The sequence below is a fragment of the Ischnura elegans genome, chromosome 12, assembly GCF_921293095.1.
Source record: "Ischnura elegans chromosome 12, ioIscEleg1.1, whole genome shotgun sequence".
NCBI classification, from domain to species: domain Eukaryota; kingdom Metazoa; phylum Arthropoda; class Insecta; order Odonata; family Coenagrionidae; genus Ischnura; species Ischnura elegans.
The window spans coordinates 9,273,937-9,287,206 of NC_060257.1; the positions used below are offsets into that span (position 1 = coordinate 9,273,937).

Sequence of the window (13,270 nt, forward strand, 5' to 3'; positions counted from 1 at the left end):
CCCCCACCTATTACCTTGGCCTGGGTATATATACCGAGAGAGTTTTTGTTGGATTACCTTGAAAATGACACAAAGTGTCGGAACCATGATCGGTCGTTAAGTGTAAAATTAAATAGTGTGGAAATTACCATTTGTGTTTTACCATTTGTGTTGGATATAGTATTATTCCTCAAATTTAAGCATGAAACGATTTTATAAATTACGTAGAAATATTTACGCATTTATACGAAATATCATTTAAATTTATTAATGAGGACATCTCCCTGATTACTTTATGGCACTTTGGACTAGTAAAAACTCCTGCGTGCAATAGATTGGTTTGTGCTCTACTGATTATTTTCATGGATTTTTTTGCCTTGGACATTTTTGGTACTATCCGCGGCTATTCGCTGGATTTCGTGGAAATTCATTAGGTTTTTAAATTAGTTTAACTTTTACCGCTGCACCTTCGATTATTATTATGTATTAACATCAAGATGAAAGTAACTAATATCACATTTGAACCTTCACAATTGTGAAAAGTCAATATTGGCGCAGTTTGACGACATTTGTTTCACATAAAATCAAATTTGGAAGGCGATTTCTAAGGCTGTGGTGTGATTACCCCCAATGTATTTTTTATCCAAACTAATCCATTTTTCTCCCATTCCAGCGATAGAAATTAATCATGGTTATCAGATGTAAGTATGCACTCAAAATGTATGCAAAAGAAAAACTATTTTTACTAGGGATGGTCGGATCGGATACCTCGGATCCAAATATCCGCGGATATTGCCCTTCATTGGATACATCGGATCCAAAGTCGCAGAAGACATCGGATCTGGATCCGAAATTTTAGGTAATAGCTTCAGTGAATGCAACGCGCAATAGGGGTGGAAAGAGTTTCAATTCTATCAACGAATGCGCCGTCGCATGCGATTCCTGTCCTACTCGTGAACCGTTTTGTTTGAAAGCTCTCGCAGAGGTTACGTAGGAGAATTTCAGCCGTGAAAAATAAAAATAGCAAAATACGACTGGCACATAGTGTGACTCTTCCCAAGAGATTGAACAATCATCGGGGGAATCTCAGCGTCAGGAATTTGAAAATGCATTGGGATCCGAAAATATCCGATCCGAAAGATCCGGCTCCGAAAATCGAGGATCCGATCCGAATCCGGATCCGATAAAAATCCTGGATCCCTAATTTTTACCCACTCATCCTGTAAAAGGGAAATCATTGCTTCAATGAATGTAAAATCATGCTTATTCTTTATCCGTTAGGTACTATCCGTTGAATCTCGACGAATACCATAGTATAGTTACCGTAAGCGCACGGCGATACGTTGAAAACTCCTGAAGGTGGGCAATACGATCTCTCCGGATCGCAGAAGCAGCGGTGGTCCGGCTGTTCAAGCGGGCTGTCGTAGACCCCTTTGGGGGGTGCAAATCGGATGGCTGGTATCTCCCCGGGGGTCTCAACCACCCCCTGTTGCTCGAAGGGGTAGCGGCGACACAGGAAGTAGTTGAAGACGTGCGTTTGCAGTTTGGCGTTCGGATCGTAGCGAGTCGTGGCCGGCGTGTGAGGGAAGATGGACCCCTCGCTGCCGTCTACGCGATTGCACTCCTCGCCGCCCCAGTAGAGCAAGGAGGGCTTGCCGTTGTACGCGGAGATCACGCCCAACACGCTAGGGTCGCTTTTTCCAGTGTGGATGCTGATCAGGTCTGAGGACAACCCGGTCTCCTGCGGGAACGAACATACGTCACGGTGAAATGATGCTCCAACAGTCCAGACATTTTATAACACTAGAAGGACTAGAGGCGTCATTTTGACGGGAAACCTCTACTCACTTAATCGTTCACAGTCCAATGCTCCCATCTGGGAACACATTTATAAAAATTCATGAAAATTATATTTCGCATCTGTGATTATTTTTATAGCTTTTGCAACCTAAATATAGTATGGAAGTATTTTTTAACATTGAATCTTATGACTTGTTTTTTACATTGGTCGTTTATTATACCTTTTCAAAATTGGTTATTTTCATCATCCCTCTAGTGAGTATTCGGTTTATTCCATATTTTACCCTAGACTAGCTCTCCAGCAACAAATAGTCATTTATTCAAAAGATCAAAATACATTACATTTTTAAACTTAGTTTTTTGGTTTGTACTTATTTCTCAAGCGAAGGCAAAATCTAATATTCCAATAAGAGATTATAACGGCTGCGATGGTACTCGTAGATGGATTGCATGACTTGTAGTGTAGCCAACTAACCTATGTAAAACTTATTGCATTTTTCTTAATTTTATTATTACTTCTAACAGCATGTAGTAGTATAATTTTTTAGTATACGTGACGTTTTTTGGACGGTGTTGTGTGCATGTGGGAGTCCAAATGCATGCTGCATGTTGGTGATTGATCACCCCCTGCCGAGCACCCTAGAGGTGGCTCGCAGAATAGTATGTAGATGTAGAAATCTAGTGGCGTGTTCCCATTAGTGAACATGCTTGAAAACGCGTTTAAAAATTTTATTCGGGATTTCTTCCTTAATGTATCTTAATTAGTTTTAAAATGAATAGGATATGTAAGAAAAGATAAAAAATATTTGGTAAGTTAGTTCGGCCTTTAAAGGGTTAATCATATTGTCTAGAAATTTTTTTCGGTCGTCTTAATTTTACCTGACTAATGTGTATTGTTTAAGAAGTAAGTAGAGGGAAGTACATGAAAGTAGGGGAGACTGCCTGAATACTTCCTAAATACTCGATGGAAACCTAATCTGTAGAGTAGTTTAATAATATCAAATGCATTAATAAAGTGCTAAAAATAGATAAATGAAAATGAACTGTATTTCACTTTAATTCTCAAGTTAAGTTCTATATGATGTTTAACATGATATTAAGTGATGTCTCCATGTTTCTGGGCTTCACCGCGTGGATTTTTCCCTATGACGACAGTTATGAGATATGGCGGAATAGCATGAAGATAACAACTAGAAGGACCAGGCGAGTAATCTCTACTTCCTAAATTATATTTCCGAGAATATTTTTTCTGTTAAGTATCTTAATTTTTTCTGGGTTTAGTTTATTTTTTATGGTGTATAATCTGTTAAAATTGCAATTTAATTTTTTCACATAAAATTAATACCCTGTAAGATCAACACTTTAAGTTAAGTTAAGAGTGAAGCGTGTCTATTTCATTTTTAACGCGTGTTCAATTCAGGAAATCACTACCATATGTTACGTCTGGTCCTTTTGATATTTAGTTCGCATATTTATGCATTTCACCTTCATGATTGCATATTGAATGTGAATAAGCAGCATATCTGCTATAGGTACCGAGGGGCGTGTGGTAAGCCAGGTCAGGGGCAGCAGGAGCGACGCGACCGCTGTTCATTTAAAAATTTTGTATTGTAAAATGATTCGTCAAAAATTACTCAGTTGCATTTGTAAAAAAAGAAATGGGTTAAAGTTAATGACTTTTTCTATTAATATTAACATTAGCGAATAAATATTCAAAATAAAAACTGCCCGTAAAAATGACGGTTGATGGTCCGTCTGGGTAACCATACAACCCCGGTCCTTCCAGTGTTCAAGAAATTATCCACCGATGAAAAAACAGCCAAACCCAATGAAAAATTTATGATTACTATAACAATCTCAACTTTTTATAAAAGTCATCAATAAAATGAATGGTTAGCGGCTAACAGCGTAACCTTTTATTGGTGAATGTATCATAAATGGCCATAAACCATTCAATCTCGCAAGCATAACAGATATCCATGTATTTCTTTGCACTCTATCTATCTTGGAAGAAACACGTGTTATTAAGGCTCTGATATCTCTTTTATTTTTCCCTTCATGAATTTCAAGATGGCAATGATTAGATCACTAGCTCATGAATCATTAGCAGATAAAACATTTTATGTAATTTATTGTTTATGGACATGCGGCAGCCCATACCATTGAGTCTCATGTTTATTATGGGATCTCTCTTGAATTTCTTTTTCATCACTGCAGATATATTAAATCGCCAACATGGGCAATGCATCTCAAGAGAAACAATGTATCGTATTAATTAATAATTAATCAAAAATACTGCAAATAAGTTAATATGTGCTGTCCTTTATGTTATACTTACCTTGCTGAAATCTAAAAGAATATTTTTATGTGAATAATTGACCGATTAAGGGTAAAAAATATATATCTCAAAAACCAATCTCGTAATTTTAGGATGGCTCAGAGCTAAAACAAATACTGCAGGGCAATAGAAAATTCAGAACTCCATAAGGTGTCTAAAATTGTGGTGCTTTAAAATGTAAAGATAGATGAAAATACAAGATGGAAAGAGTCTATGCTAAAACTAAAACGAATATCCGCTCAGCAGAGCCTGTTTTACTGTTTCATGTCACATGTAGATAGAAACTGTCATAGAAGTAGTTTTCGCTAGTGAACAAATGAATGTTTATTCATTAAGTAAATGCGCACGCAAAACTAAGAGAAAAAAGTTAAACAATTTTAATTTTTTTTTGCCGTCATTTTTGAAGTTATGACAAAACATTAAAATCAACTGTCAGTTGATTACTTGTTATGTTTATATCAATGGTAACCTTCATTATTAACGCAAAACATGGTTAAAAGTGCAGTAGATAGGTTCGCGTGGAATCCCAGCTGTCTAGGAAAGTAAGTTTTTAAAATGCTGCCTAATTGTTATTTTCTCGTTTAATATTTTTGAGGTATTTTTATAAAACCCAAGTAGTGCTAAATCGTTGGGATCTGGAAGCTCATTGTGAAATATTTCTTAAGAAATAAAAAAATTGTATTCCTGCGATTTGGGTACAAGGGGATACACACATGAAGAAACCGGTTTTTAGTTGATTAGCCTGCCGAAAACCGGTTTTGCAGACTTTAATTGGCTTTCAGCCAATGAGCAGCTCTTTGGAACCAATTTGTCTACCATTGTGGAATTAACCTCTTACGTCTGGCTATATTTTAGCGAGGCAATAAGGGAAAAAAACGTCCATGAGGCTATTGTCTCACCCCGGCCATGAGTCCGAATTTCTTCATGGGCACGGATCCCCTCTTGAAAGTGACGAACTTCTTGGCCTGGTCGAAGATGGGGTCGTCGTATCCCCACAGGAGCTCGGCAGCCGTGAGGCGACGGAAGGGGTCCACTTTGACGATATTCAGCACGCCCATCAGGGCAATCTTCAAGGCGTAGGGAGAATCATGGATCCCAGAAGCCAGTGCCTGCATTTTAAGGAAAGAAAGAAAATGTTATAGGGTGGTTTCCTATTTTTTCTAATTGCCTAAATAGAAATATTATGGAACTATGACTTATTGTTATGACTCCTGGAACACGCATTTCACGCTTTTAGATTTTTAAATGACGATATCTACTTTTCGCGATTAAATGAAAAGTGAAAAATGTCAAGTGCGCGAAAACTCGACAGCTAAGTATGAATGCTGGGAAAAGTCCGTGTGACGTCATTCAGGTTCCGGCTGCCACTGTTTGAGGCCACCTTGGTGCGAGGCTATCAGTACCGCTCATAGACCTTGAATATAGCAAGGTCTATGGTACCGCTACGATGCAGGCTGCTAGCAGGTAGCAGAGTACCCTGATAGCAGTTAGCACATGGCTTAAATAAATATTATTATTAATGCCCTATCAAACGAAGGAAACTTTCCGAGCATTGGTAATTTTAATAGGTGATTATTAAGAAATGTTTCCCTGAGCTCTGTGCCTCGTGCATGCATTGGTAATCTCAGACGATGTAAAACTCATGACTACTCGCATAGAAACTAGGTCCCTGTGACGTCACGTGGAGTGGCATCGCATGGCCGCCAATCTGGCCTTTTTCAAAAGGGGGTTAAAATTGACCATTGCCATTCGTCTAAACAGGGATTTCTAAAACCAAATAATGAATACACTAATGGTGGGTAACGAATCGAAATCAATGCATTTCGTTTTCTTTGATTCTATTCACATCAGAAAATAGTCTATTTTAACGGCTAAGGAAAACACAATTGGCATAAAGAGAAAGAAATGTTTAGGAATAATTAGCGTCGTCAACCACTGTGCAGACATGTCAGATGCAGAAGCATCCAAGAAAGAACGCAAGAAGAGGAAGAAGATGGAGAAGGAGAAGGCACCAATGAATGTTGGGAAATGGAATGTAGGGAGGACTATAGGGAGAGGAAGAAAGATGGTGGGATTTTTAGATAGAACGAAAGAGAGTTGGCCTTCTGAGAAGAAAACGCATACTTGACATCAGGAAGGGAATCGCGTTATCAAAGGATGCGTTTATGAGCAGGAAGGAGCTTGTGAGAGGTTTGCTATGTAAGAATTTAAAGAAAAGGTTAGTGAAGAGTCTGATTTGTAGTGCCACACTTTACGGTGAAGAAACGTGACCACTTAGGAAGAAGGACGAGGGAATATTGGAGGCATTCGAGATGTGGGTGCGGAGAAGAATGGAGAGGGTGAAATGGACGGAGAGGAGAAGGAACGACGAAGTGCTGGACATGGTGGGTGAGGAGAGGCAGGTACTAGATGAAAAACGGAGGAATCAAGGTGTGGATGGAGGGAGTACTTAGTGATGACACTTGGAACTGGGAATGAGTACCAGAAAAGGCTGGAGACGTTCAAGATATGGGTGTGAAGAAGAATGGATAAGGTGAAGTGGACGGAGAGGAGCAGAAACTACGAAGTGCTGGGCATGGTGGGTGAGGAGAGGCAGCTTTTACATAAGATATGGAGGAGATCTAACGTTTGATGGGAGAATCGTTCGCCATTATAACCCCTCGGAAGTTGACACATGTCTCCAATGGACACAGTTCTTTGATAAACCTCCATAAAAAAGTTTCGAGACCAGCGCACACATATAACATATTCCTTGGAGTCATATTATACACATTGTAGCTTTCCGTGGCAAACCATTTTTCGGATTCTAATGAGGAGGCAAACTTCAACAAGGATATTTGGAGTGTGCAGTGGGAATTCTGGGAAGCGTGCTATCACGCGCTTTGCAGGTGCAATAGTGGGTGCGGTCGCTTTCCCTTTCGGAATTGCGGTAACACGCCGCGCGTCAGGCATTTGTCATCGGCCCTTTAATCGCTTCGCTCCTAAGTCGAGGTCATTCCGAACAGGTAGCAGTTTGTCCCCTTAGAGTTATGAAACTTTGACGTAAATAAACCAAGGCTTTCCGCATATCCATGGCTAAGTTCTATCAACCCGTATCTCAAATTCGGCCGGTTTGAGACAGGTATCTTAAACAAAGTGTAATAAATTTAAAAAAAATATAATACAGGCAAATAACAACTCTTTGTTTGCAAATGAATGCTTCTTCTTCAGTTTTATGAACTTTTGGTTTTTAATTTCAGCGTACAAGTAAAAAAATAATCTTTTTTTGTTCTCCTGAAAATTTGCTATTTTTGAGATGCGTGTTGCTAGAACTTAGCCATAGATATATTGAATACCTCTTAAGTACTCCATGGAAACCGACAGTAATCGTCAGATACTTATAGAAAACATTTACTATGCTTATTTTCATCTCTTATAGACATCCCTAATACTGTATTGGTGGTATTCACGCTCAATTGACTTGAGTTTTGCGCCGCGCCCTCTCTCCGTCTGACCCCTGGGGCTGATTGACCGTCTGTCGAGGGAATATCCTGATAAGGACTCGCTCTTCTAGCGTCCTCGCTGAGACGGAGGTCGAAGGTTAAGAGTAGCGACGAAAGCGAAAGGTCCCCGATCTATAAGTCAACACAATCAGCTGGGCCTTGTGACCTGTAGGGTGACGGCTATCGCACCGATACGTCACATGCGCCGAAAACACTTGTTGAGGAAGGCTATGAGGAGAGAAGACCCCGATCTTATCATGGAAGGCACCAAACAAGATGAAAACACTCAACTAAAACTGCATGTTGTATTTATTTGTGAGCCTTGGATGAAAATCGTTGATAAAATACTACCGAGCCGATTTTCTACTGTCAAATTTTCATTTGAATATTTGTACCGTCTCCCGCAGTCCAATATGTATCCAGAAAGCTTATGGTACAATCTTTTGTATAAAGTTCGGTTTGGCCCAACAGGAGTACAGAGAGTATGATGGTTCAAGGTGAACCCTTGAGGGGTACAACACACCGGGCCCGGGAACCAAGCCAGTGGCTTATACGCCCGATCACCCGGGGAGGGGCTGGAGAGGAAGGGAAAAAAGAAAGAGGCGCCGCCGCGATAGGAGCCCGTCGACGCCTCTGGAGTAGGATAGGGAAGGAAGGGATGGGATGGGGAAAAACACTTCAACGCTATAGAAGCGAAGAAGGCCCACTAAATAGCGAAACCAAGCAAAGCTATTAATGTTCTAACGACTTTGGAGAATCATTCTATGAGGAAAAATGGTCCAGCGATCAAATCGTTACAGCCAACAGGAGGACAGACAACATTAATAACCATGGGAACAATTCCCCATCACCGGGGATCGAACCATGGACCTTTAACTCTCCGGACCACTGCGTCGATCACTACGCTATTCGCACAATGTATGTAGGCACGTAATTTTTTTAAATACATACAGGCGATCGTACGATAAAATTCGGCAATAACCTTGACTCACCTTCAATTTATTTCCCCAAAATATTCGTTTCTACCGGCCGGTTTGCTGACGGTAAGTTTATTGGGTTTTCTCAACGGTTTATAGGATGAGAGGGATCATTATCTGGGGCGTCGACATTCGCGGAACCTGTAACACAGTGTTTACCCACAGAAGCGCTGTTGAATCTAAGAGTGGATGACGATTTTTGGTGGAACTGTGAAACAGGAAAAATAATCAAAGATTTACTAATATTGTGTGTTCCACAATTCTTTTAAATGGTCTGACCCAGGTTGCGACACTACACACTATATCATTCTCAAAGGAGAAAATACTCATTTTGCGACCTTATCTTTACTGTTCTTTACACTATGTCATTCTCACAAATAAATAAATCATCATGATGGTATAAGTTATGTCGTAAAAAAGCATATTTTCACCAAAAGAATGACATTTTGTATTGTGTATAAATCTGAATCAGACAATTTAAGTAAAAAGTTGTGGGACATATAATACAAGTATATCTGTGATTGCGTTTCCTTAAGCTTTGTTTTTAATTTTACCTTCTACCCTACACAGCAGTATTACTCAGCTGACGGAAATTGACGGGAAACTTGCCAAATATTTCCTACATCCTTTACGTAACTTTAAGCCGGCAATGCTGCCAAATTAATGGTGATGAAATTAACATACATAGCCAAGAGAAATATCATTTGTGTTGGGAATCGGATGTCATAATAAGCCATTGCTTCGACTGGAGGATGCAGATGCCTCGTTCTCATTACGATTGTCCGAGCCATCGTCCTAACGATCGTTGGCCGAACTAGTAGTTTGAATGCTAGTCCTGACAATAGTTCACGTAGTTCCGAACGTTGCCACTTTACGATGGTTAGGCGCTGGGAGACTGGAAAAGGAAGCGACAAGAGAAAGACTAAGGCCCGTATTCATAGTCGACCCTGTAGGGCCAACCGACCCTGGATACGTCATCAGCCCCTACATAAACCGATCTCGCCCTACATATTGCCGTTTTTGGAACTTAACGGGCCCTAATTGATGTAAGGTACCCGAAGCAGCCTTGCACCCCACATAAACATGGCGGCCAAATATCGTCTGCTGATCACTTCGATTAAAGAATCTACGTTGTAATGCATATAAAGCGAGACTAGCTCACATGAACTATTTTAAAAAGTAAGGAAACACAGCAGAAAGGGATTAATACTACCACATTATAGCCACCAAGTTAAATAAATCATAAAATTGACTGAACTATTAAGAACAATATAGCGGTATGCATGCACCTTGCTTCTACGGATATATAACTATTTTTTTACGTTTGGTACTTGGTATACTTTTGGAAAACCATTACTTCGTTTACGTATAACCATAGAAAACGTATTTTCATGCCACTATTTGCCACATAATAAACTTAACTACGGAAGGTGAAAGCGAATGACGAACCTTGATGATGCAACGCAAGTTCCCACGTCAATGATCATATTTGCTCCGTTCTTATTACTATCTTGTACAGACCGCTTTTGAAGTAAGTTAAAGACAATAAGGTTTTACTTTTGGCTCGATATGAGAGAGCTCGATGATGAGTATTTGTAGCGATAATTAAGGTACCGACACGACCTGGCGGACGACACCGATTTTTTATTTACCTTGAGCCGTTGCCCTAACAATACGTCGAAATTATCGGATGTCTTTTCTTAGTTTCATAGTTAGTTCCCATTACGACACCAGAATGGAAAATTGGCGCTGCACCATCATCTACGTCATTTCAGAGAACTTGACGACGGAATTACCCCCCACCACTTATGTAGGGTCGACTGAGAAACGCATGTAGGGGCCTTTTGTTACGTAGGGACGGATCGGTAGGGTCGACTAAGAATACGGCCCTAAAAGTTTGAGAAGCTCTCTTCGCTCGATTTTTTTCATAGATTTGTCCTAGAAAGGAAGAATATGAGCGGAAGAAAAATTATTCGGTAAATAAACGTTGAACACAGCAATATCTGGTCCCTGCATACATCAACAGGTTTGCTAACCGTCAATTTCCCGTTCACTTTAGATGTCAGCACTAGAGGGCAGCACAGGTTTTAACAATCGTCGTGTGAATGCACGATAGTTCCGACAAGGACCATGGTGCCGACAATCGCTGGAACAATCGTAATGTGAATGAGGCAAGAACAATGAACTGCATGATGACCGACGCGCGACCTAGACTCTATCGTGCAGTTTTGTGATTATTCACCGAGACCCGAGTCGATTTTTGCATAAAAAAGGCGGTGTAAGTAATTCATCCAAGGTGATATTCATCCAAAAAAAAACCTCGAAAACAGCAGTTTATTTTAGGGGAGAAAACCGACCCTTGGTATCCAAGTGATTTATCCTCGAAGTAGCAACCTCATCCGAAATGCATGAGTAAAGGAAAAAAAATCAATTTTGCGCAATTCCTCATGCATTCAGAATCTAGAAGTGCCCAAAATAGCCTGATGCGCAATTCAATGGTTTCTCTTAAGGATGATGGTAATAGAATTCCATTGTTTGCGACGTCATTGACTCTCAAGAGAGAAAATATAGGGCCACAAAAATTCTTAGGAGAGAATACTGCCTGCTGCGATCCAAGAAATTTCTCCTCTAAATCGCAACCTCATCCGAAATAGCATGAGCTGGTGATTAAAATTTTTATGCAATTTCAGATGCAACGCAACTTTAAAAGTGCTTGTCAAAATGGCCTGATGCGCAATGTCATGGCTTCGCGTAAGGGTGATGGTATCAGAATTCCATTGTTTACGAGTTCTATTGAGTCTCGAGGGAGTCTGGGTGTCAACATTATGAGGGCCACAAAAAACTTGCACGCAATGACAAGCCCAAAACTTGAAGGCAAAAACTTGGTGTGTGCAGTGGGGGGGGGGGGGGGGGGAAAGCAGGTTCACTTACGAGCAGGTTGAAGTTCGGCGTGACGATGAGGTCGTCCTCTCTGACTCCAGGGGACAACTCCGGGACAAACTCGTACGATCTGTTCACTTGGAAGGTCACTATTTCGCCTTCTCTTTCCGCAGGGAAAGTCACATTCACCTTCCGCACCTGAACCCTGGTTTAAAAGAAGAAAAAGAGAAAATATTTATCACTAGGTTGAACGTGAAATTCCTTAACCCATTATTGATCTATGAATTATTCAACCTGGCAAGCATTAGAGATCTCCACGTATTTCTTTGTACTTCAGGCATTGTTTCTCGGAAGAAATTCATGTCTTAAAGACGTAGTAAAATTATTAAGTTAATTAAAAGAAAGAGGAGAATTAATGCTGAGTTTAGTTTACGTAAATTATTGTTTACGAACATGTGGAAGTCCATGCCATTATTTCTTGTGTTAATCATCGAGTCTCTTTTGAATTTCTTTTTCACCAATGCATATTAATCGTGTTAATTACACCATTTGAAACTCGAGAACGACTGTACCAATTTGAATAATATTTGTCTTTTTTTGTATTACGCTGTCACGTACACGGAGCAAGGCTATATATACAACTTGGATGAAAATCGCCACGAAAAAATCATTTGGCATAGCCGGGATTCGAATGCTACCACTTAGACATTATGAAACTTATTACTAAACGTTAATAAAATATGATATATTCAATCCAATATATATTAGTAACCTATTCTAGTCATCAAGATGTATGTAATCATTTTCTTTTAGTTAATTCTGCTTAGATTCGATGCGTTAAGACGCCTGAAACACTGATTTTAATGAAAACATGGGGATAACCAAATACGAAAACCCTAACAACACCAACCATGTACTCATTGTAACTGGCTGTATCCTGACCGGCACTGAGGAGTTTCTGGTTCGAATCCCGAGTAGGCAAATGGTTTTTAAGACAAATACCAGCTTTGGTGTACACAAATTAGCCTATTATTCTAATCTTTCTGTTCTCCTTCGCTGAGATGATTGCCTCAGGCAATATAAAAAATCCGTTACCTTACGTTAATTTTCCTTTTAACTTCAATCGATATTTCGAATTCCTGTCTTATTTTTTTTGCATTAAATCCAAAATCGGTACATAAGATCTTTTTCATCGGGTTTGTGAACAAATGTTTAAATAATAAAGTGTAACAAGAAACAGCAAAAACATCAAAAACACGAATTAAATACACTCAGATATAACATAATACATGAACACCTCATTCGCAAATGATGAGATTGAAGATGTTATATAAACAGAAGTAATGTAGTAGACACATATTCGAGCTGCAGGTAAAGTTTTAAGCACTTGGGTGACCAATATAGTGGTGTTACCTGTATACGAGTGGTCCAACTTCTTGTAGCTTAAGTTTTTTGTCCTGCTTTTTCATAAAAGCTTCGTAGTTTGTGTAGTTGAAGAGCGTTATCTTGACCAGCGTCCCAACAGGCGGGTTCTTCCACCACTCGTAGTGCTGACTGCCGTTCTTTATCACGAGGTTCTGGGAGAAAAAAAATTAAGTTATAGTCATGGTTTAAAGTGGGCCTGTCGTTCAATCCTTATATCTTCATGGGCTAAAATAAAACGGCGGAGAGAAGGGGAATATAATTTATGAAGCAAACAAAATTTACCCCATTCAATTTTATGCCTCGTAAATAAAAGTGAATTTACCAGCTGAGAGCTAATTGGAACATCTATACCACATAAAATTTCTTGAAGTTTGATAAATTTTACTCAA

General features: G+C 39.6%; 1 protein-coding gene across 1 annotated transcript in view; it reads right to left on the reverse strand.

Annotated features, from left to right (window-relative positions):
* The window catches only part of LOC124169296 (scavenger receptor class B member 1-like), a 64,271-nt gene that overhangs the window by 5,414 nt on the left and 45,587 nt on the right, over window positions 1-13,270 (reverse strand). The window contains exons 3-6 of the mRNA XM_046547866.1: window positions 12,870-13,033; window positions 11,508-11,661; window positions 5,017-5,226; window positions 1,303-1,720 (exon numbers count right to left, since the gene is read on the reverse strand). Of these exons, the coding sequence (XP_046403822.1) occupies window positions 1,303-1,720; window positions 5,017-5,226; window positions 11,508-11,661; window positions 12,870-13,033 (946 nt within the window). The remainder of the gene's footprint in view (window positions 1-1,302; window positions 1,721-5,016; window positions 5,227-11,507; window positions 11,662-12,869; window positions 13,034-13,270) is intronic.